The sequence below is a fragment of the Ranitomeya imitator genome, chromosome 1 (assembly GCF_032444005.1).
Source record: "Ranitomeya imitator isolate aRanImi1 chromosome 1, aRanImi1.pri, whole genome shotgun sequence".
Lineage (NCBI taxonomy): Eukaryota > Metazoa > Chordata > Amphibia > Anura > Dendrobatidae > Ranitomeya > Ranitomeya imitator.
The window spans coordinates 819,078,417-819,104,573 of NC_091282.1; the positions used below are offsets into that span (position 1 = coordinate 819,078,417).

Consider the following 26,157-nt stretch of genomic DNA (forward strand, 5'->3'; position numbering starts at 1 on the left):
ATCTCAAAAAAAGACCTTTTATTATGCCCACAGATGTCGTGCTCTGGTCCAGTATACGTTTCTGGTCTTGATCTTCTGTCTTTCTTCAATTGTAGTCCTCTTTCCCTGCTTTTTGTTGATGACAGGTCCTTGAGTCATCCATGCAGTGTCCCCCAATCACGCTGCTGTGCAGACGCATTTCTTTCTGCCCTGCAAAGGGCAGAACACAGTACTGTAATGCACATGCCCCGGAAGAGGCCAAAGAGCGTTGATGACCTAGAAGTAAAGTCAGCACATGCGCATTACAGTATTATGCTCTGCCTTTGGCAGGGCAGAGAGAATTACTTGTGCAGTAGCACGAATGGGACATACTGTGTGGATGACCTAGGATGCATCATCCATAAGAAACAGGGAAGTAGGACAGCGATTGAAGGAAGAGAGGAGGTGCGGGATCAAGACCAGAGATGCCCATTGGACCGGAAAGCTTCATCTTTGAATATAATAAAAGGTTTTTTTTGGGATCTACAGAGGTGATTGAGGACATTTTTTTACAGCATTCTAGGATGCTGTAATAGAATCCTTAGTGGTGGTGGCCGTATTTTATATGGGGAAAATCTGCTGACAGTTTCCCTTTAAGTTATAGCTTCCGTCTACATTAGACTCTTTTTAATATTAGCTGTTCAAGGAATATTAGCACTTCCACTGGACTCCAGGAAATATAATTAGCCTCCTTTTTGGATGCCAGATAAAACTTCCTTTCTTACTAACTTTTGATTTATACTAACACTCAACTTTACATAAGCAGTTAAATGCCTACAATATTCTGTAGATTCCATTTTACCTGGTAGCTGTTATCCGCTGGCTCCACAGAGGGACGTCCCATCTGGTACACCATGGCAGAGTAACAAATGCAAATAGTGAGTAGCGGGAGCAGGTAGACCACTAGGAAATTATAGAGGATGAAAGCCTTTTCATGGGAAACAGATGGAAAAGATTCAATGCAATACAATTGCGGCCCAAACCAATAGCCTTCAATGAGCTTGTTATAAATGGGGACTGGTATAGATACTAAAAAGGAACCTGTAAATTAAAAACAAAAAACATAGGCAGGTTAGAAACTATATAAGGCACACACAGCTATATGGCTATATTAGATTTATAGAATATCATAATGTCAACCTTGTTTACCTCTCTGATGACCTTATAAACAAAAATGCTCCACAACTAAAGTTCATGAATAAATTTAACATAAAAAATTTAATGTATGAAAACTAGGATAAAAATGATGACATTCTCCTTAGGAAGAATATTTTCACAGCTTGCATTTTCTAGCCTATGCCAATGAATTAAATATATATATGAACCTGATACATTGAGGTACAAGTAGTTGGGCAAAAAATGTGCGAATTTTGGTGTTTTCACTTCAGGAGCAGGCAGCTTTGCCAAATTTGGCATAGAATGGGTGGGACAGGGTGTGGCTACATCCACTAGTCTAATTCATGCAATGTAACATAATTTATGCCATAAAGTCAGTGGGGAAAATAAGTATTTGATACACTGCCGATTTTGCAAGTTTTCCCACCTGCAAACAATGGAGAGGGCTGCAATATTTATGGTAGGTAATGTGAGAGACAGAATATTTTTTTTACAAAATCCAGAAAATCACACTGTATGATTTCTAAATAATTAATTTGCATTTTATTGCATGAAGTAAGTATTTGACCACCTATCAACCAGCAAGAATTCTGTCTCTCACAGACCTGTTAATTGCACTTGCTTGAACTCATTATCTGTATAAAAGACACCTCTCCACACACTCAATTACACTACTACCTCTCCACCGTGGCCAAGACCAAAGAGCTATCTAAGGACACCAGGGACAAAATTGTAGACATGCACAAGGTTGGGATGGTCCACAGGGCAATAGGTAAGAAGCTTGATGAGAAAGCAACAACTATTGGTGCAATTATTAGAAAACGGAAGAAACACTAAATGACAGTTAATGTTGCTTGGTCTGGAGCTCCATTCAGGATCTCGGCTTGTGGGGTAAGGATGATTCTGAGAAAGCTCAGGAATCAACCCAGAATTACACGGAAGAACTTGGTCAATGACCTGAAGAGAGTTGTGACCACAGTCTCAAACATTACCATTAGTAACACACTACACCATCATGGATTAAAATCTTGAAGGGCACGCAAGGAACCCCTGCTCACGCCAGCACATGTCCAGGCCTATTTGAAGGTGGTCAATGACCATCTGGTGATCCAGAGGAGGCATGAGAGAAAGTCATGTGGTCAGATGAGACCAAAATAGAGTTTTTTGGTGTAAACGCCACTCGCCATGATTGGGGGAAGAAGAAGGATGAGTACAACCCCAAGAACACTGTAACAAACATGATGTTAGGGTTGGCGGAACGCACCGGGTATATATATATATATATATGTATATATATATATATACTAGCTATTGAACCCGTTCTATGCCCGGGTGGCGAGCATTTATATTGGTATATGGTCTCCATCCTGGTATGTGTTGCTCTAATCTTGTCATGTGCTGCTACCATCTTGCCCCCCATCCTGTCATGTGCAGCCCCCATCCTGTTTTGTGTGCCTCCATCTTGTGATGTGCTACTGTGTTCCTCAGCAGTCATCCTGTCACGTGCTCCCATCCTGTACCCCAATCCTGTCATGTGGTGGTCCCATGCTGTACCCCAATCCTGTCATGTGGTGCTCCCATACTCCACCCCAATCCTGTCATGTGCTGCTGCCATCATGCGCTCCCATCCTGTCATGTGCTACTCTCTTCCTGAGCCCTCATTCTGTCATGTGCTCCCATCCTGCGCCCCCATGCTCTCATGTGGTGCTCCCATCCTGCACCCCCATGCTGTCATGTGCTGCTCCCATCCTGCGCCCTCATCCTTTCATGTAGTGCTTGCATCCTGCACCCACATGCTGTCATGTGCTGCTCCCATCCTGCACCTCGCCCCATCCTTTCATGTGCTGCTCTGACCCTGCGCCCTTATCCTGCCATGTGCTGCTCCTATCTTGTGCCCCCATCCTGTCACGTGCTGCTCCCATCCTGCGCCGTTATCCTGCCTTGTGCTGCTCATATCTTGTGCCCCCATCCTGTCATGTGCTGCTCCCATCCTGTCATGTGCTGCAGCCATCCTGCTCCCCCGTTCTGTCATGTGCTGCTCCCATCCTGAGCCCCGATTCTGTCATGTGCTGCTGCCATCCTGCGCCCCCATTCTGTCATGTGCTGCTCCCATCCTACCCCCCATTCTGTCATGCGCTGCTCCCATCTTGAGCCCCCATTCTGTCATGTACTGCTCCCATCCCACGCCCCAGTTCTGTCATGTGCTGCTGCCATCCTGCGGCCCCATTCTGTCATGTGCTGCTCCCATCCTGCGCCCCCATTCTAACATGTGCTGCACCCATCCTACGCCTCCATTCTGTCATTTGCTGCTCCCATCCTGCACCCCCATCCTGTCATGTGCTGCTCCTATCCTGCGCCCCCGTTCTGTCATGTGCTGCCCTATTCTGTCATGTGCTGCTCTATTCTGTCATGTGCTGCTCCCATCCTGCGCCACAGTTATGTAATGTGCTGCTCCCATCCTGTGTCACCGTTCTGTAATTTGCCCCATACGCTGCTCCATAAAGGTTGATGGCCCCTATAAGATGCTCCATAGTATATGCCTCATATGCTGCTGCATTATGGTTGATGGCCCCCATAAGATGCTCCATAGTATATGCCTCATATGCTGCTGCATTATGGTTGATGGCCCCCATAAGTTGCTCCATAGTATATGCCTCATATGCTGCTCCATTATGGTTGATGGCCCCATAAGATGCTCCATAGTATATGCCCCGTATGCTGCTCCATAAAGGTTTATGGCCCCCATAAGATGCTCCATTGTATTATATGCCCCGTATGCTGCTGCGATATATATAAAAAAAAAAATTATATACTCACCTATCGTCGCTGGGCGCCGAGTGCTGGGGGGCCTGAGCAGGCGGGGACACAGGCGCACTGTGGGGGTCAGGTGCTGGAGTCGCCGCTAGCTCAGGCCCCCGACACTTGCTATATTCACCTGTCCCGTTCCAGTGCTGCGTGCCGCTCCGTCTTCCGGGTCCTCTGGCTGTAACTGTTCAGTCAGAGGGCGGCGCGCATTATGCGCGTCATTGCGCCCTCTGAACTGAATGTCACAGGCAGAGGACCCGAAAGACAGAGCGGCAAGCAGCACTGGAACGGGACAGGTGAATATAGCATACTCACCCTCCTGGCACGTCCCTGCTTCTACGTTGGAGATCGTGGTGTGCGTTCAGTGTTTACGCATACCGCGATCTCCTGGGCTGCGTCACTCTGTGGGGCCAAGACTGCGCCGGCGCTTGCGCTTGCACAGTCTATAAAGGCTTCGGACAGAGTGACGCTCCCAGCGTTATATTATAGACTAGCTGAAGAGCCCGGCGTTGCCTGGGCATAGTAAATATCTGTGGTTAGTTATAGCACATCACTTCTCTTATTTTCCCATCACGCCTCTCATTTTCCCAATCACATCTTTAATTTTCCCCCTCACATCTCTCATTTTATCCCTCACACCTCTCATTTTCTCCCTCACTCCTCTCATTCCCGCCTAACACTTGTCAGTTCGACCTCACATCTGTCATTTTCCGATCACTACACTATTTTCCCTCACTCCTCTCATTTTGCACTCACACCTTTTCATTTTCACCTCACACCTCTCATTTTCACCTCAGTATATACATGTTTGTCATCTCCCTTATATATAGTATACACCTGTATGTCATCTCCTGTATATAGTATATACCTGTATGTCATCTCCCCTGTATATAGTATATACCTGCTGTGTGTCATCTCCCCTGTATATAGTATATACCTGTATGTCATCTCCTCCTATATATAGTATATACCTGTATGTCATCTCCTCCTATATATAGTATATACCTGTATGTCATCTCCTCCTATATATAGTATATACCTGTATGTCATCTCCTTCTATATATAGTATATACCTGTATGTCATCTCCTCCTGTATATAGTATATACCTGTGTGTCATCTCCCCTGTATATAGTATATATCTGTGTGTCATCTCCTCCTGTATATAGTATATACCTGTATGTCATCTTCTATATATAGCATATACCTGTATGTCATCTCCTCCTGTATATAGTATATACCTGTAGGTAATCTGCTCCTGTATATAGTATATACCTGTGTGTCATCTCCTCCTGTATATAGTATATACCTGTATGTCATCTCCTCCTGTATATGGTATGTACCTGTATGTCATCTCCTCCTTTATATAGTATATACCTGTGTGTCATCTCTCCTGTATATAGTATATATCTGTGTGTCATCTCCCCTGTATATAGTATATACCTGTGTGATCTCCTGTATTAGACCTCGTTAACACATTATTTGCTCAGTATTTTTACCTCAGTATTTGTAAGATAAATCGGCAGCCTGATAAATCCCCAGCCAACAGGAAGCCCTCCCCCTGGCAGTATATATTAGCTCACACATACACATAATAGACAGGTCATGTGACTGACAGCTGCCGTATTTCCTATATGGTACATTTGTTGCTCTTGTAGTTTGTCTGCTTATTAATCAGATTTTTATTTTTGAAGGCTAATACCAGACTTGTGTGTGTTTTAGGGCGAGTTTCGTTTGTCAAGTTGTGTGTGTTGAGTTGTGTGTGGCGACATGCATGTAGCGACTTTTGTGAGATGAGTTTTGTGTGGCAACATGCGTGTAGCAACTTTTTGTGTGTCGAGTTGCATGTGACAGGTTAGTGTAGCAAGTTGTGTGCAGCAAGTTTTGCGCATGGCGAGTTTTGCGCGTGGTGAGTTTTATGTCTGGTGCCTTTTGAGTATGTGCAAGTTTTGTGTGAGGCAACTTTTGCATGTGTTGCAAATTTTGTGCATGTGGCAATTTTTCCGCATGTGCAAGTTTTGCGTGTGGCGAGTTTTCCATGAGGTGAGTTTTGCACTTGTGGCGAGTTTTGCGTGAGCCTATTTTTTGCATGTGGCGAGTTTTGCGCGTGGTGAGTTTTGAGCGGCGACTTTTGTGTTTTGACTTTTATGTGGCGAGGTTGGTGTATGTGTGGTGAAATGTGTGCTGAGGGTGGTATATGTGTTCAAGCACGTGGTAGTGTGTGGCGCATTTTGTGTGTGTGTTCACATCCCCGTGTGTGGTGAGTATCCCATGTCGGGGTCCCACCTTAGCAACTGTACGGTATATACTCTTTGGCGCCATCGCTCTCATTCTTTAAGTCCCCCTTGTTCACATCTGGCAGCTGTCAATTTGCCTCCAACACTTTTCCTTTCACTTTTCCCCATTATGTAGATAGGGGAAAAATAGGTTGGTGAATTGGAAAGCGCGGAGTTAAAATTTCACCTCACAACGTAGCCTATGACGCTCTCAGGGTCCAGACGTGTGACTGTGCAAAATTTTGTTTCTGTAGCTGCGACGCCTCCAACACTTTTCCTTTCACTTTTTTCCCCATTATGTAGATAGGGGCAAAATTGTTTGGTGAATTGGAAAGCGCGGGGTTAAAATTTCACCTCACAACGTAGCCTATGACGCTCTCAGGGTCCAGTCGTGTGACTGTGCAAAATTTTGTTGCTGTAGCTGCGACGCCTCCAACACTTTTCCTTTCACTTTTTTCCCCATTATGTAGATAGGGGCAAAATTGTTTGGTGAATTGGAACGCGCGGGGTTAAAATTTCGCCTCACAACATAGCCTATGACGCTCTCGGGGTCCAGACGTGTGACTGTGCAAAATTTTGTGGCTGTAGCTGCGACGGTGCAGATGCCAATCCCGGACATACACACACACACACATACACACACACACACATACACACATTCAGCTTTATATAGTAGATATATATTGAGTAGTAGGTGAGTTCGCAACCCGGGGTCCACCGTGCAGGAGAGAACCTGCTGCTAGTAAAAGACAGTACTATATGGCGGTATAAGTGAACTCTGTTACTTCACAGATTCGTTTGACAAAGAGAACGCTGTGCCCTGTTAACCTCCCAGAAGAACAGCTACCTAACAGAGCCAACAGTGGTCATGCAGTCAGCATAGCACACACAAAACTCCTCACCGGAGGTGCCGGTATTCTAGGGGCTTATTTCAGCCAAACCCTGAATCCACATACACAAACTCCTCACTGGAGGTGTCGGTATTCTAGGGGCTTATTTCAGGGGAACCCTGACCACATGCAAGCATGACCACACTGGCGCTAACCTCATAAATTAGGTGTTAGGGCTAACAGAATGCACCAAGTAAATATAGATGTTTATTATTGGTGCGTTCGCAGCCCAGGGTCCACCGTGCAGGAGGAACCTGCTGCTAGTGAATGGTGGCACTATTTGGCGGTATAAGCTAGCTCTGTAACTTCACAGAGTTGCCGTGAAAGGAAAGCACTGCGCCCTGTTAGACTCACAGGAGCACAAGCTAACTGGCCATGCAAACACACAATCTCCTCACCGGAGATGCCGGTATTCTAGGGGCTTATTTCAGCCGGGTCCCTGAATACATACACAACACACAATCTCCTCACCGGAGGTGCCGGTATTCTAGGGGCTTATTTCAGCCGGGTTCCTGAATACATACACACATACCCACACTGGCACAAAGCACATAACTTAGATTGATACTAGCGCATGGCCATGCGGTCATGCGAACCCTTTATAGCTGCAGCAACTACAGGACCTTCCCAGAAGGACCAAAGGGAGGCTGCCACAGAACTTGAGCAACTTCAGGACCTTCAGGACCTTCCTAGAGGACCAATGGGAATTGCTGCAGTACCTGAGCATGTAACCCTTGATCTTCAATGAGAGATCTTAACCTGGGCATGCTCAGAAGGGGAAAAGTAGGACTTAGTCCCAAAGATGTCTGCTCGCCGCTGACCTGAACTGGCTACAATGGCAGAAGCTGGAAAGGCAGCAATAACCCTTTGCATAGTGTCAGACGGAGCAAGACGTTGGGACCAACGCCTCCGCTGAGCAGGCTCCACTGCGGCAGGAGAAAAATGGGAGACCGCAGCGGAGATGGCTCGAGATTCCCCCTGTGCAGAGGCGGGAACACGACCCCTAATATTAGGTTCATACTAGCGCATGGCCGTGCGGCCACGCGAACCTTTTATAGCTGCAGCAACTTCAGGACCTTCCTAGAGGACCAATGGGAACTACTACAGTACCTGAGAAACTTCAGGACCTTCATAGAGGACTAATGGGAGCTGCTGCAGTACCTGAGCATGTGACCCCCGACCTCCAATGAGAGGTCTTACCCTGGGCATGCTCAGAAGGGGAAAAGCAGGACTTAGTCCCAGAGACATCTGCTCGTCGCTGACCAGTACTGGCTACAATGGCTGAGGCTGGAAAGGCCACAATAATCATCTGCACCGTATCAGGCTGAGCCAGATGCTGGGACTGACGTCTCCGCTGAGCAGGCTCCACTAATGCTGGGGAAGAATGGGAGACTGCAGCGGAGACAGTTCGAGATTCCCCCTGTACAGAGGCGGGAACTTGACCCCTAACATAACCCCCCTCCTAGGGCCCCCCTTGGACCTCGCTACACTCAAAGGCAGCAATGACCTGCGGAGCTCGAATGTGCTCAGCAGGCTCCCAAGACCTGTCCACTGGGCCATAACCCTTCCTGTCCACCAAATACATTTCTTGCTACGTACCACCTTGCACCCCAAAATAGCGTTCACCTCGTATGCGTCCGTAGACGAACCCGATGTCCCAGCAGATGACTCGGAAAACCGGGACATGTATACAGGCTTCAAGCGGGACACATGAAAGGTGTCGGTGATACCTAGACGTGGAGGAAGGGCCAGACGATAGACCACAGGGTTAACCTGTTCGAGGACCTTGAAGGGACCCAAGTAGCGAGGTGCAAACTTAGTGGACTCAGCACGCAGCCTGATGTTACGGGTGGAGAGCCACACTAAGTCGCCAGGAGCAAAGGTCGGAGCGGGGCGCCGATGAGCATCGGCGGAGGACCTCATTCTCTCCTTGGAGGCCCGAATGGCATCCTGAGTGTGGTCCCAAATGTCCCATGCCTTCACAGCCCAGTCTGCCACCCTGCAGTCGGCGAAAGACACGGGCATGGGCACAGGGACACATGGATGCTGGCCATAATTAAGGAGGAATGGAGTCTGACCGGTGGAGTCGGCTACGGCGTTGTTAAGTGCAAACTCCACCCACAGTAGCATGGATGCCTAGTCATCCTGCCTGGCAGAAACAAAATGACGTAGATATGTGACCAGAATCTGGTTGGCCCTCTTTACCAACCCATTCGTCTCGGGATGATATGCTGACGAGAGATTCAACTCAATGCTGAGTAGACGACAAAGCTCTCTCCAGAATCGAGACGCAAACTGGGGACCCCGGTCACTAACAATTTTGTCCGGCATACCGTGTAGGCGAAAGATATGTTTGATAAACAACGCTGCCAGAGCCCGTGCAGAAAGTAGCTGTGGAAGAGGCACCAAGTGCACCATTTTGGAAAAATGATGGTCGGTGATCACCCAAATAATGGTGCAGCTATGAGACTTCTGTAAGCCCACCACAAAATCCATCATGACCATCTCCCAGGGCCTGTCCACCACCCGCAGGGGGTAAAGCAACCCAGCTGACCGTTGACGAGGAGACTTGTTCTTGACGCAGGAGACACAGGCCCGAACATAATCTGCAATGTCTCGGGCCATATGCAGCCACCAGTATGTCCTCGCCAGTAGTTCATATGTTCTTTTGGACCCGAAATGTCCACCCACCCTGGACAAGTGAGCCCAAGAGAGAACCTCCGGATGCAGACTGGATGGTTCAAAAGTCTTGCCTGGAGGCACAGACTCTAGTGAAACCGGAGCCGCAGTTCTCAGACTCTCGGTAGGGACAATAAGCCGAGGCTCCTCTTCCTCCTCCTCAGATAACACAACGAAACGAGAGAGAGTGTCGGCATGAATTTTGTTCTCCCTGGAAAGGAAATGGAGGGGAAAATGGAACCAGTGTAGGGTTTTTGGGACTCCTAGGGTGAACCCGGTGGACCACGGCAACAAACCTCCCTAGGGTGAGCTGGCTTGGAAACCCCCCCTATACAGGGAGCGTCAGGGGCAGGCCCAAAGGAGACTATTACCGCGGACGCTGATACCCGGGGACATTATGTAGGAGAAATACAAGAGGCAGGAAGGGAAAACAGGTAGCAGAGGCAGGAGATACCGGGAGGGATAGATGTAGCACAGAACGAGGAAGATGGATGGAGGATATTCAGGAGACACGAAAAACGGAAAACAAACAAGGAGAGGGTGTACGGATGGACGAAAGGCACAAAGGGGACATGCAGAGAGATAGCAAAGCAGGAGAGAGCTGGATAGGAAACGCACAGAATACTGAACAGACTGGCCGAGAGCAAGAAGAGCCAGGAAGCGAAGGACCTGAATCTAGTGCGGAGAACAATAGACAAACAGGCAAAGGACAGAGCTCCCTGATAAAGTAGAACTTCTGAGTCAGGAAACCAGCAACATCATGGAAAGAAGGAGCGGGACGAACCAAGGCCGGCCAGAGGGAGTGCGCATGCGCCGCTGGAGCCAGAGAGAGGAGTGTGCACGTGCCACCGCTGGGAACCAGGAGCCAGCGAGGAGACCGGAAGTGAGGAGGCCAGGCAGCGCGCGGACAGACCGGGGATGCGCAGAGCCAGACAAGCACACCGGGAGCCAGAAGAAGACCCAGCTGGAGCGGCAACAGCGGGAGAAGCGCGCCAAGAGAGGTAAGTATACTGTGAACCAGGTAGAAGTGCGGGAGGTGTCACAGTACCCCTCTCCTTACACCCCCTCTTCCTAAGATTAGAAAGAAACCTAGCTAAAATTCTAGGAGCTTGGATGTTCTCCCGGGGCTTCCAAGACCTCTCCTCAGGACCAAAACTTTTCCAATCAATTAAAAAGAGACTTCTACCACGAGATTTCTTCATAGCTAGAATGTCCTTAACTTCAAAGACATCCTGATCGGAAATGGGTAGAGGCAACTCATCAGAGGTAGCGTGAAATTGATTGAGTATGACTGGCTTAAGTAGAGAAACGTGGAACGAGTTGGGGATGCGGAGCGAGACAGGTAACTTTAACTTGTAGGCAACCTCGTTAATACGAGTTAACACACCAAATGGACCGATATACCGTGGACCAAGTTTATACGAGGGAATCTTAAGGTGGATGAACTTGGAAGATAACCATACTTTATCTCCCGGTTGGAAAGATGGAGAATCCAAACGTCTCTTGTCGGCATGTCTCTTAATTCTGTCTCCAGCTTGTTTGAGTGCGGTTTTGGTCTCCTGCCAGACCCTGGAAAAATCCTCGGACAGAAGATCGGCCGCCAGCACACCCAAGGCTAGGAGTACTGGCAGAGGAACACCAGGATGTTGCCCATAAACAACAAAGAAAGTAGACTTGGAAAAGGATTCGTTGATGTGGTTGTTGTAAACAAACTCAGCCCAAGGGAGTAAAGTGGACCAGTCGTTTTGATGGATGTTAGAGAAATGACGAAGATAGGTGACCAGGATTTGCTTTGTACGCTCTGCCTGACCATTAGTTTGAGGATAATAGGCAGAGGAGAAATTCAGAGTTACGTCCATTAGTTTGCATAATGCACGCCAGAAGGGCGAGGTGAACTGAACTCCTCTGTCCGAAACTATGTGTCAAGGAAAGCCGTGTATCCGAAAAATATGAGTGATGAAAACTCTTGCCAATTCGGGGGCAGACAGTAATCCGGAAAGAGGAACAAAATGAGCCATCTTGGAAAATCGATCCACGACTACAAAGATAACTGTATGACCTGAAGACTGAGGTAGATCGGTGATAAAGTCCATCGCAATATGTTGCCAAGGAGCCGAGGGAACCGGAAGCGAATGCAGAAGACCCAAGGGCAGATGCCTAGGAACCTTATTCTGGACACAAGATGGACAGGAAGCAACAAAACTTTGGATGTCTCGAGGACGGAATGGCCACCAGTAGTATCGTGACACCAAAGAAAGGGTTTTCTTGAAACCAACATGACCCGCCAGCTTGGAGGCATGACCCCAACGTAGAACTTGCCTCCTGTTGCATTCTTGAACAAAAGTCTTACCCGGGGGTACAGAGGTTACAGTTACGGGAGCAACCAAGATGACCTTGCTTGGATCCCCGATATGTGAGGGTTTCTCCTCGACATCGGTAGTTAGGAAGGATCTGGATAAAGGGTCTACTTTGAAATTCTTATCGCCAGAACGGAAATGTAACTCAAAATCAAACCGGGCAAAGAATAGCGACCACCTAGCTTGCCGATGATTAAGTCTCTATGCAGAGTGGATATGTGCCAGATTCTTGTGGTCAGTGTAGATCTTAAAAGGATGTATGGCTCCCTCCAACAAATACCACCATTCCTCCAACGCCAATTTGATAGCCAGCAATTCTCTGTCACCGATGGTATAGTTTCTCTCAGGTGCCGAGAAGGTCTTAGAGAAGAAGCTGCAAGTGACAAGCCGACCGGAGGAAGACCTCTGGGAAAGCACCGAACCAGCTCCGATGGCCAAAGCATCAACCTCCAGAATGAAGGGCTTGCTAATCTCAGGACAATGGAGAACAGGAGCTGCAGCAAAGGCTTGTTTCAAGGACCGGAACGCATCTTCGGCCTCAGGAAGCCAGGAGTGAGGATTGGCTCCCTTGCAGATCAGAGCGGAGATAGCAATAGACAGGGTGGAAAATTGTGGAATGAGCTGCCGGTAGTAGTTAGCGATACCAAGGAATCGTTGGATCGCCTTGACCCTCTGGGGACACGGCCAGTTCAGCACGGCAGACGCTTTCTCTGGATCCATGAGAAGGCCAGAGTCAGATATGATATACCCTAAAAACGGTAATGAAGATTGTTCGAAGGCGCACTTTTCAAGCTTGGCATAAAGACGATTTGCTCTAAGACGTAAGAGGACTTGACGGACGTTTCTTCTGTGGGTAGAGAGATCTGGAGAGAAAATAAGAATATCACCTAAGTACACCACCACACAAGAATAGAGTAGATTCCGGAACACATCGTTCACGAACTCCTGAAACACTGCGGGAGCGTTGCACAAACCAAAAGGCATAACTAGATACTCGTAATGGCCATCTCGGGTGTTGAATGCGGTCTTCCACTCATCACCGGGGCGAATTCGGATGAGATTGTAGGCCCCACGAAGATCCAATTTAGTGAAGACCTGGGAGACGGTCAAACAGTTCCGGAATGAGGGGAAGTGGGTACTTGTTTTTAACTGTGATATTGTTGAGACCTCGGTAATCGATGCAAGGATGAAGGGAACCATCCTTCTTTTTGACGAAAAAGAAACCTGCACCAGCGGGAGAAGATTTTCAAATAAAGCTTTTGGTTAAATTTTCCTGAATATATTCGGTCATAGCTTGAGTCTCACTAGTAGATAAGGGGTAAATTCGGCCCCTGGGTGGAGTAGAACCTGGAACAAGGTCGATTGGGCAGTCGTATGGGCGATGCGGAGGAAATATCTCCGCCTCCTTTTTATTGAAGACATCTGAAAAAGCCACATAAGCAGACGGTAAATCTGGAGACAATGAGTTCAACAGAGAGGAGACTTTAAACTGGAGAGGAAGCAAGCACTTTTTCTGGCAGCACTACCCCCAACGTAGAATTTCCCCAGACCACCAATCAAGGGTAGACTCGTGCGTTCTCAACCAAGGAAGACCGAGAAGAATAGCATGAGACAAGGAGGGTAGCACGTAATAGACAATTTTCCCACGATGCCGGACTCCGATCTGTAGTTCCAACTCTTTGGTGACCAGAGTAACAGACTCCCGCAGGGTTTGACCGTCGACCAAAGCTATCTGTCGAGGAGTCTCCCGGGATCTGACAGGTATCTGAAGTCTTCTAACCGCTTCCAGCTGGATGAAATTCCTGGCCGCACCTGAATCAATATAAGCCAGTTCAGAGAAACGTTTAGAGCTCAAATGCAAAAGAACTGAAATAGTCTAAGGTGGAGAGGAATCTGAAACACCTAGGAAGACCTCTCTTACCTTTCCTAGGCGGAGGCGTTTCCCGGCCTCAGAGGACAGGAACGCAGAAAATGAGAAGCACTGCCGCAGTAGAAGCAGAGCCCCTGAGTGAGTCTCTCTTTACTGCACTGCTCCACTGGCTTGAGTCAGTCCACCTGCATAGGTTCCAGAGTAGGAACAGCCGGGGTTGTCACAGAGCAAGTACGGGAGGAACTACTGGTAGACGAAGGGGCACGAGGAAACCTTTTCTCACTAGCAGACTCACGGGAACGCTCCAGGAAGCGTATATCTATACGGGTTGCCAGGGAGATCAGTTCCTCTAGAGATGTTGGAGTATCCCATCCTGCCAACTTGTCCTTGATTTGAGGCGAGAGACCATGCCAAAAAGCTCCCACCAACGCCTCATTGCTCCAACCTAACTCGGAAGACAGGGTGCGGAACCGAATGGCGCATTGACCCACAGAGAACGTACCCTGGTGGAGATTAAAGAGCGACTCTGTAACAGAGGCCAAGCGACCCGGCTCGTTAAATACCTTACAGAAGGTTTTGAGAAAGGTGGAGAGTAGAGAGACTAGAGGGTCATCACGCTGCCAGAGTAGGTCCACCCAGACTAAAGCCTCCCCCTCTAAATGGGACACTATAAAGGCCACCTTGAACCGTCTGCAGGGTATTGCTGTGGTTGCAACTCAAAATGTAGTTAGCACTGATTAAGAAACCCCCTACATAATTTGAGATCTCCGCTGTACCATGGCAGTTTCGCCAGGCGGGGCAGCAGCTGAGGAATTGTGGCTTGGGTCGAGGCGGAGGCAGCAGACTGAAGAGCAAGAAGGCAATCATCCACAGATGCCATATAGCTAAGGATGTGGGCCTGGGTATCACGCTGCTGAGCAAGCTCTTGCAGGAGACTGGCCAGCTAGGCAGCACTTCCTGGATCGGATGTCTGGAAGGCCGATAGACTGGACTCCAGGGTTTTGAGGAAAGACTGATTCTCCCGTAAAAATAAAAATTCCTTTTGAGTTGGGGATGGGGTACCAGCGGGGTCCATGGCCTGTTTGTACTGTAGGGTTTGTGGGACTCCTAGGGTGAACCCGGTGGACCACGGCAGCGAACCTCCCTAGGGTGAGCTGGCCTGGAAAACCAGGGAGCGACAGGGGCAGGCCCAAAGGAGACTATTACCGCGGACGCTGATACCCGGGGACAGGACGTAGGAGAAACACAAGAGGCAGGCGGGGAAAACAGGTAGCAGAGGCAGGAGATACCGGGAGGAATAGATGTGGCACAGACTGAGAAAGATGGATGGAGGATATTCAGGAGACACAAAAAAAACGGAAAACAAACAAGGAGAGGGCAGGGATGCACGAAAGGCACAAAGGGGACATGCAGAGAGATAACAAAGCAGGAGAGAGCTGGATAGGAAACGCACAGAATACTGAACAGACAGGCCAAGAACAAGAGGAGCCAGGAAGCGAGGGACCTGAATCTAGTGCGGAGAACAATAGACAAACAGGCAAAGGACAGAGGGAGAGGCTACCTGATAAAGGAAGCATCCAGTAGAACTTCCGGGTCAGGAAACCAGCAGCATCATGGAAAGGAGGAGCGGGACGAATGAAGGCCGGCCAGAGGGAGTGCGCGTGCGTCGCTGGAGCCGGAGAGAGGAGTGCACATGCACCACTGCTGGGAACCAGGAGCCAGCGAGGAGACCGGAAGTGAGGAGGCCAGCCGGAAAAAGACCCAGCCAGAGCGGCAGCAGCGGAAGACGCGCGCCTGGAGAGGTAAGTATACTGCGAACCAGGTAGAGGTGCGGCAGGCATCACAACCCAGGAGAAGAACAGGGACCATCTGTCCTGGCGGGAATTTAACTGCTGGGCTGTCTGTAGGTAAACCAAATTCTTGTGGTCTGTGAATACTTGGAAAGGAAAGCGAGCCCCCTCCAAAAGATGTCTCCACTCAGAGAAAGCCAACTTCATTGCTAGCAACTACCTGTCCCAGATGGAATAATTCCTCTCCGCTGGTGTGAAGGTCTTGGAAATGAAGAAGCAAGGATGCTTCTGACCTTGAGCATCCTTTTGAAAGAGAACTGCTCCAGCACCAACAGAAGAGGCATCCACCTCCATTATAAACGGCTTATCTGCATCGGGGCGATGCAGGATGGGAGCGCTAGCAAAATGGGACTTAATAGAAGTGAAGGCCTTGGAGACCTCCTCAGATCACAATTTGGGATTTGCTCCCTTCTTGGTGAGGGCTACCAAGTGAGCTACCAAAGTGGAGAAATGAGGAATGAACTGGCGATAATAGTTAATGAACCCCATAAAGCGCTGCACCGCTTTAAGAGAATGGGGTTCTTGCCAGTCCATCACAGCCTGTAGTTTGGCAGGATCCATAGCCAATCCCTCTGCGGAGATAATATAGCCCAGGAAAGGTAAGGACTCCTGCTCAAACACACATTTCAACAACTTGGTGTAGAGGGAATTAGCTTATAAGAGGTCGAAGACTTTGCAAACATCTCTCTGGTGGGAGTCAATATCTGGAAAGTAGATGAGAATATCATCCAGATAGACTACGACTGATGTGGAGAGCATTTCCCAGAAGATATCATTTACAAATTCTTGGAAAACGAATGAGGCATTACAGAGCCAAAAGGGCATCACTAGATATTCATAGTGCCTATCCCTGGTGTTTAAAGACGTCTTCCATTCGTCCCCCTCACGGACGCGAATCAGGGTGTCAGCACCCCGCAGATCTAATTTAGTAAATACCCTTGCTCCCTGAAGCCTATCAAAGAGCTCAGATATCAGGGGCAGGGGATATTTATTCCTAACGGTGATGGCGTTAAGACCCCTGTAGTCTATACATGGACGTAGTTCCCCGTTCTTCTTCTGCATGAAGAAGAACCCGGCCCCTGCAGGTGACACTGACTTCCTAATGAATCCCCTTGCCAGATTTTCCTGGATATACTGTGACATTGCCTCCATCTCCGGGAGAGATAACGGATAGACTCCATCCCCGGGAAGCATAGCACCAGGCAAGAGGTCTATAGGACAGTCATAGGGGCGGTGAGGTGGAAGGGTCTCCGCAGCCCTTTTGGAGAACACGTCCGCATAGGGCCAATATTACTTGGGGAGAGAGAGGATAGATCTGCGGGTACCTCGGTAGTAGCAACCTGAACGTATTCCCTCTGACATCTACCCCCACAAGATTCACCCCATCCCAAAATTCTGCCTGTGGACCACTCAATATGAGGAGAGTGGTACCGTAGCTAAGGTATCCCTAACAGGACCTCATCAATTCCCTCAGGAATGACGAGCAGAGACATAATCTCCTGATAAGATGGCGACATGGACAGAGTGAAAGGGATGGTCTGGTGTGTTATCTGAGAGGGTAGTGTCGACCCATTCACCACTCATACGGTAACTGATTGAACTAGCATTACCAGGGGAATTGCGTGACGTTGGGCGAAGGCTGAAGACATAAAATTGCCCTCCGCCCCAGAATCCACGCAGAGCTCTACCGAGTGGGAGAATAAGCCTATAGTAATTGTCCCCTTAAAGGACAATTTGAAGGCAAACTCGCCGTGTCTAGTGTACCTCCACCTACTACCACTAGACGCTGATGTTTCCATGACCGCTGGGGACATCTGGTGGCAAGATGTCCTGACTGCTGGCAAACATGACAGACCTTGAGTGTACGAGTGGTCAGCGACTTAGACCTCACTCGTGACACCTCCATGGTCTCATGTGACTCAGGGACCAGGACCGGAGATTTCAAAGGTTTGGCGAAGGTGGGAGACAGCGGAAACCTCTGCCTACACTGGGCTTGCTCTAACCTCCGCTTGTAAAAACGGAGATCAATACGAGTGGACACAGCTATTAACTCCTCCAGTGTGGCAGGAATCTCCTTAGAGGCCAGAGCGTCCTTCAAGTGGTCAGCCAGCCCCCTCCAAAATATTGGGATAAGGACTTTATCTGACCACTCCAACTCACATGCTAGGGTACAGAAATGGACGGCAAAATGACTGACCAAGGATGAGCCCTGAGTCAAAGCCAACAGGAGCACCATGTCATGGGTGACTTGAGGTCCTAAAAAGACCTGTTGCAGAGTGCTCAAGAACAACGGAGCACTCTGCACCACATAATCGCCACACTCCGACAGCGGCGTAGCCCACTCCAACGCCCTGTCCGACAAGAGAGACACAATAAATCCCACCTTTGCCCGCTCTGTGGGGAAACATGCGTCCAGAAGCTCGAGGTGTATAGAGCACTGGCTCACAAAACCCCTACAAGATTTAATATCACCAGAAAAGTTTTCTGGCAGCGGGAGGCGAGATAGAGTCGGAACAGGGGTGGCAGGGGACAAGGTTGCTGCAGCCACACTAGCAGCCTGAACAGCAACTGCGGTAACATCCACAGCTGAGGTTGTAAGCTCGAGAGCCGCCAACCTACCCTCCAGCTGCTGGATGTACCGCGAGGATTGCTGTTTGTCTGCCATTTACTAGCCAGTCCCTTTTGCTAGTTGTTACACCCGGTCTGTTTATTGTACCTCCAGGGGGTCTCTGTCAGGACTCTCGCTCTGTGCCGGCTTCAAGCTGCCTGGACGCAGCCCCCACCTCTCCTTCCCCTCTTGCTTCCTGGCGTGCAGCCAGCAGGTTCCCTGGCAGGGTTCTTAGGTCGCACGCGCGCCTGCTCCCGGTCTCTTAAAGAGACAGTGTGCATTTTTCAAATGTTGCCTCTAACCAATAGCGTGTGTTTGTCTATTATTTCTAGCCCTTCCACCATAGGGAGGTTGCCAGAGCAACAAGTGTCTACTGTTGCTAACTTCTGGTTCCTGTTATTCTGCGCTTCTGTTTCTGAAAGTATTTGCAAGGAACTCCGCTTATTCTGTCCGTTTCCACAGATCCTCTGCTACCAGTTACCCGGTTAATCTGGACTGCATCCGCAGTATCTACTCTGGACCTGTCTAGTCCTGCCAGTCTGCCAGCCTCACTTCCGGACCATGCCAGTACCACCGGCACCAGCTTCTACACCTGGAATCCTCCAGTCAACTCTGCAATACCCGCTAACCTTGCTGGCCCGTCTGTTCTGCTGGGACAGCCGCCACGAGTACGGGGTCTAACTGAAGGTAGCACCCATGTCCTCCAGGCATTCCATTCTGTCCTTGTTTGAGGGGACTTACTACGGGTATCTGGGGCTCACGCAGTAACGACCCCTTCGGAGCCCCCCGGACTGTGGTCTAGTGGTTCCACATCAAACCTTAATAAATACGAATGTGAACTTCTACATCTGTGCCTCCGTTTCCATTCGTTACAGATTGCTCCGGCCATGGAACCCGCTGGATTCCAGAAGTCACCAGTCATGGAGTTACGTCAGGAGATCTCCCAGCTGAAGGAGCAACAGGATAAGATCATACCTTTCCTGCACAATGTATCTGCTTGTCTGGATAGTCTGGCTTCTTCAATTGCACCTGCTCCTGCCACCTGTGTCCAGGTATCGAACTGCAAAGCAAGTAAGGATTCTCGCTTAGCGGCTCCCACCCGCTTCCGAGGCGACCCCGTTTTGTGTAGAGGGTTCATAAATCAGTGCACACTGCACTTCGAACTATTGGGGCATAGGTTTGCTTCTGACTTGGCCAAAGTTGGCTTCATCATGTCCCACCTTGACGGAGAGGCGCTCACCTGGATGAATCCACTGTGGGAGAGGGTGGATCCGTTGGTTACTAATCTCTAGTCTTTCCTAGAGGCATTTCGCAAGACCTTTGACGAACCTGGTCGTACTACGTCGACAGCTTCTGCTCTGCTTCGACTATGACAGAACACTTTTACGGTTGCTCAGTATGCGGTGCAGTTCCGTACTCTTTCATCTGAACTTTCCTGGAACAATGAGGCTTTGGTGGCTACCTTCTGGCAGGGACTCTCTGGTCGAGTTAAGGATGAGTTGGCGGGACAAGAATTTCCTATGGTTCTGGATGACCTGATTTCCCTGGCAGTTCGGGATGATCTACGGTTTCAGGAAAGCTCCAACAAGATCAGACGTGAAAAAGAATCCAATCACCAGGTAGCTTGTGCTCTTAAATCTGCGAACTCTCCAACTTTGCTCCTGGGGCTATGGAGGTGGATCGTGTAAATCTGGTCAACCGTCGCCAGGAGGTGCGTCGCCTGGAGGGGAGCTGTTTCTACTGTGGCAGTGCCAAGCATTATATCCGCTCCTGTCCTAAGAGACCGGGAAACTCCAGTGCCTAGGGTCTGTAGGAGAGGCTACCCTAGGTAAGGATCATCTCTCTCTAGCTTTGCAAATAGCAGTCTCTGTGGCCATCGGAAAAACAAGGTTTTCGGAGTTCTGTCACCTGGATTCTGGTGCCGCTGGGAACCTTATTCGGCAGGCGGTTGTGGATCGTTATCAGATTCCAGTCCAGCGTTTATCAGAACCATTGCAAGTGACATCTGTGGATAGCAGACCTTTGTCGGAGTCCATATGGTTCCAGACTGTGCCTTTGGAACTCCGGGTAGGTCTAACCCATGCTGAAAGAATCTGTTTTTATGTGTTGCCAAATTTGTCTCACCCCTTGCTTCTAGGTCTACCGTGGTTCGGGATGCATGAACCTGTTTTAAATTGGAGGACAGGAGAGATCCTGCGCTGGGGAGATTCGTGCTTTGATTGATGTATCATTCCAGTTCGTCCTGCTCTTGCTCCAGTACAACCTAAAACCCTGCCGGGTTTGCCGTCACCTTACTGGTCATTCGCTGATGTCTTCAGGAAAAAAGAGGCAGAGAGATTACCTCCACACAGGTCGTATGATTGCCCCATTGATCTGCTTCCCGAGGCTTCTCCTCCACGTGGACGGATTTATCCTCTTTCTCAAGCAGAGACTCAGTCCATGTCTGAATACATTCAGGAGAACCTGGACAGAGGATTCATCCGGAAGTCTTCCTCGCCTGCTGGAGCTGGATTCTTCTTCGTGAAGAAAAAGGATGGATCTCTACGACCCTTTATCGATTATAGAGGTCTGAACCAGATTACGGTAAAGAACAGGTATCCGTTGCCATTAATTTCAGAATTGTTTGATCATCTTGGGGGGTCTAAAATTTTCACCAAACTGGATCTCAGAGGGGCCTACAATTTGATACGCATTCAAATGGAAGACGAATGGAAGACCGCCTTTAACACCCGGGACGGACACTACGAATACCTGGTAATGCCATTTATGCTAAGTAATGCACCAGCAGTGTTCCAGGAATTTGTAAATGACATTTTCAGAGATCTGCTTTATTCTTGTGCTGTTGTTTACCTGGACGACATTCTGATCTTCTCTGCTGATTTAGCTTCCCACCGAAGACATGTACGTATTGTCTTACAAAGACTCAGGGAGAACAGACTTTATGCTAAAATTGAAAAGTGTCTCTTTGAGCAATCCTCTCTGCCTTTCCTGGGTTATATTGTCTCGTCTACAGGTTTAAAGATGGATCCAGAGAAGGTATCCCCCATTCTAAAGTGGCCTCGCCCATGCGGCTTGAAGGCAATACAATGGTTCCTGGGGTTCGCTAACTATTACCGTTTGTTCATTCCAAATTTCTCTACTCGAGTGGCACCCATTTCTGCTTTAACCCGGAAAGGCGCAAATGCCAAGGGATGGACACCTGAGGCTGAGGAGGCTTTTTCTTCCTTAAAGCAGGCCTTCTCCTCTGCACCCGTACTTCATCGATCGGACTCCGAAAAACAATTTTTGCTTGAGGTTGACGCTTCCTCCATAGGTGCTGGTGCAGTTCTCACCCAGAAGTCGTCGACCGGCCGGATGGTCACCTGTGGTTTTTTCTTGAAAGTCTTTTCTGTTTCTGAGAGGAATTACTCCGTAGGAGATCGTGAATTATTGGCCATCAAGTTAGCTCTGCAGGAGTGGCATCATCTTCTTGAGGGTGCTGCTCATCAGGTTATCAATTACACAGATCATAAAAATCTTGCTTTTCTTCAATCTGCTCAGAGACTGAATCCTCGTAAAGCCCGGTGGGCCTTGTTTTTGCTCGATTTAATTTTGTTCTTCATTTCCGACCAGCTGATAAGAACATTAAAGCCGATGCACTTTCCAGAGCATTTTTGCCTCCTGATTTTGTGGAAGGACCGCACCACATCATTGAACCATCCAGATTAGTATTGGTGGCCGCAGTTAATGTTGCTCGACTTCCTCCAGGTAAAACCTTTGTATCTTCTTCAGATCGGAAACGAGTTCTTCGGTGGGGTCATTCTTCTAAATTGGCCGGTCATGCCGGACAAAGGAAGACTCTGCAACTCATCTCCCGTTACTACTGGTGGCCTACCATGGGCAAGGATGTTCAGGAGTATGTTGCTGCCTGTCCTTTGTGTGCTCGCAACATGACTGATAAGCGTTTGCCCTCCGGGCGGTTATTACCTCTGTTCCTTCAGTACCCTGGCAGCACATCGCAATGGACTTTATTACTGATCTTCCCATCTCCTCTGGCTGTTCTGTCATCTGGGTTGTGGTGGATCGTTTTTTGAAGATGGCGCATTTTGTTCCGTTACCTGGTCTCCCGTCTGCTTCAGAGCTCGCTGATCATTTCATTCAACATATCTTCGGTCTTCACGGGTTTCCTCTCCACATCGTATCCGACAGGGGTGTCCAGTTCACCTCCAAATTCTGGAGAGCACTTTTTAAGTCTTAAAAAGACCCAGGTGAAGGTACATAGAGTGGAAGAACATAAAAGAAATGTTGGCGCAGAATAAACGCTGGGATAATGGATTGGTGCCCTAAATCCTGGGCTTTAACACAATAGCGAAAAAACAGGGGGGGGGGAAAGGGGGAGATGACATATAGTCGACGTCGATAAAAACAGTTTAACTTTAATACAAAAAATGAATAAAAACCTTAAAAATAAAAGGATACTACATTATAAAGTTTTATCAACCAAGGAAAAATAAGAAAATTTAAAAAGTTTAAAACAAAAATATATGGAGGTATTTAAAAACAGGGATGTAAAAAATTAAGCACATTGTAACACATAATAGTAAAATACGGGTTGTGTAATAAATGTGCCAAGACGGGGTTGTTCACAGGAACACAATTTGGTCCTGAACCTCATACGTATAGACAGGGATGGCTGAACATGAAAAATGCGCATTAAAAAGCGTATAACTCGATCTCATAATTAAGGCCTCTTGGGGCCATGCTGTCTAATAGGTAAATCCATTTGGATTCAACCCTAGACATTGCTTTAAGCTTTAACACACTATATATATCATCTATTGAGATATTCAGGCATAGCGCCCATTTGATATACCAATTACGCTGCATTAATCAGGGTTGTCAGGTAGTTTTTTCTGTAGGGGGCGTGTAGGTAGTTCGCTATATAAGGGGAGGGCTCCATGGGGAACTCCAGCCCTGACGAAGAAGGATCGCTTCCTTCGAAACGCGTTGGATTGGATAATCCTCATACGCGCCCGCCCATTAGCTGTCACGTCACGCTACTCGCCACGCCCCCCCCACACTCCGCCACCACTTCGGCGTTGCTTCCGGCCGGGGCACGCTAGAAGTTGGCGGTTCTTTCCTGGTTCCAGCGTTCACCCTGCTGTTCAGGCTCGCGCGGATCCAGGCGCTACCACTATCCCCTGATCTTGCAGTACGGAGCCAGGCACTCAGCTCTAGGAAGTTCTACGCCCACATCATCTTCCCAGTATGAAGTAAGTGCACCATTCTAACTATTGTTAGCTCCTATCTGCTGGGTATTGTTCCCGTGTATAGCTACTAGTGCCAGCAGAGGCACCCACACTAGCGCAGGTGATCTACCCCCGTTTTCTCACTCTTGTTATCTATTTACAGGGTGATACACAGACCCTGTTTTTTATCACCAGCAGCTTCCATTCCCTCCTATTCTTCACTCTCCGAGCGCCAGTGTATTTTATTATTTTTTTCCATACTTTTTAAGTCTGTACAAGTGGAGCTGGACTTCTCTTCCGCATATCACCCTCAATCCAATGGGCAAGTAGAGAGGACCAATCAAATTCTGACAGGATTCTTGCGTCACTTCGTCAACGTACTTCATGATGACTGGATCAAGTTGCTACCTTGGGCAGAATTCTCGTACAACAATCAAGTAAGCGAGTCTTCTGGTAAATCTCCCTTTCAGATTGTGTTTGGGCTCCAACCCAGGATTCCGCTTCCCATCTCTGGGTCTTCTGGAGTTCCTGCAGCTGATACCTTTATGGAGGAATTCTCGAAAGTATGGAGCGACACCAAGGTTGCCTTAGAGAGAGCTTCTCTACGTATGAAGAAGCATGCGGACAAAAGAGGTCTGGAGGCTCCTTCCTTCCAGCCAGGGGATAAGGTATGGCTCTCCTCCAAATATATTCGTCTGAAGATGCCCTCTTACAAAATGGGTCCCCGCTTCATCGGTCCTTTTGAAGTCCTGAAACGGATTAACGCAGTCTCGTACAAATTGAAACTGCCAGCTTCCTTGCGTGTGCTTAATTCTTTTCATGTTTCCCTCCTCAAACCCGTACTTTTGAGTTCATTTTTTAAAGATCCTGGTTCCACTCCGGATCCCGTCAGTGAGGAGGATGTTTTTGAGGCAGAGAATATCTTGGCCACTAAAAGGATAAGGGGTAAGAGCTATTTTTTGGTGGATTGGAGGGGCTTCGGTCCTGAGGAGAGGTCTTGGGAGCCTAAGAGAATATCCGTGTTCCTCTCCTTCTAAAAAAAATTCTATGCAGGCTTGAAAAAGAGGGGGCGTAAAGAGGGGGATACTGTTACACCCGGTCTGTTTACTGTACCTCCAGGGGGTCTTTGTCAGGACTCTTGCTATGTGCCGGCTTCACGCTGCCTGGACGCAGCCCCCACCTCTCCTTCCCCTCCTGCTTCCTGTTGTGCAGCCAGCAGGTTCCCTGGCAGGGTTCTTAGGTCGCACGCGCGCCTGCTCCCGGTCTCTTAAAGAGACAGTGTGCATTTTTCAAATGTTGCCTCTAACCAATAGCGTGTGTTTGTCTATTATTTCTAGCCCTTCCACCATAGGGAGGGCGCCGGAGCAACAAGTGTCTACTGTTGCTAACTTCTGGTTCCTGTTATTCTGTGCTTCTGTTTCTGAAAGTATCTGCAAGGAACTCCGCTTATTCTGTCTGTTTCCACAGATCCTCTGCTACCAGTTACCCGGTTAATCTGGACTGCATCCGCAGTATCTACTCTGGACCTGTCTAGTCCTGCCAGTCCGCCAACCTCACTTAATAAATACGAATGTGAACTTCTACATCTGTGCCTCCATTTCCATTCGTTACACTAGTATTCTGTTAGGGTTGGCGGAACGCACCGGGTATATATATATATATATATATAGAGAGAGAGAGAGAGAGTAGTAGGTGCATTCGCAACCCGGGGTCCACAGTACAGGAGAGAACCTGCTGCTAGTTAAAGACAGTACTATATGGCGGTATAAGCAAACTCTGTTACTTCACAGATTCGTTTGAGAAAGAGAATGCTGTTAACCTCACAGAGGAACAGCTACCTAATAGAACCGACAGTGGTCATGCAGTCAGCATAGCACACACAAAACTCCTCACCGGAGGTGCCGGTATTCTAGGGGCTTATTTCAGCCAAACCCTGACCACATGCAAGCATGACCATACTGGTGCTGAGCTCATAACTTAGGTTAATACTAGCACATGGCCGTGCAGCCATGCAACCCTTTTATAGCTGCAGCAACTTCAGGACCTTCCTAGAGGACCAATGGGAGCTGCTACAGTACCTGAGCAACTTCAGGACCTTCCTAGAGGACCAATGGGAGCTACTACAGTACCTGAGCAACTTCAGGACCTTCCTAGAGGGACCAATGGGAGCCGCTGCAGTACCTGAGCATGTCACCCCCGACCTCCAATGAGAGGTCTTACCCTGGGCATGCTCAAATAGGGAAAAGCAAGACTTAGTCCCAAAGATGTCTGCTCGCCGCTGACCAGTACTGGCTACAATGGCTGAGCCTGGAAAGGCAGCAGTCATCATCCGCACCGTATCAGGCTGAACCAGACACTGGGACCGACGTCTCCACTGAGCAGGCTCCACTGCAGCTGGAGAAGAATGGGAGACTGCAGTGGAGACGGTTTGAGATTCCGTCTGTGCAGAGGAGGGAACTCGA

General features: G+C 48.7%; 1 protein-coding gene across 1 annotated transcript in view; it reads right to left on the reverse strand.

Annotated features, from left to right (window-relative positions):
- Positions 1-26,157, reverse strand: part of KISS1R (KISS1 receptor) — a 283,997-nt gene that overhangs the window by 39,947 nt on the left and 217,893 nt on the right. Inside the window, exon 4 of the mRNA XM_069745680.1 lies at positions 821-1,059. Coding sequence (XP_069601781.1) covers positions 821-1,059 — 239 coding nt within the window. The remainder of the gene's footprint in view (positions 1-820; positions 1,060-26,157) is intronic.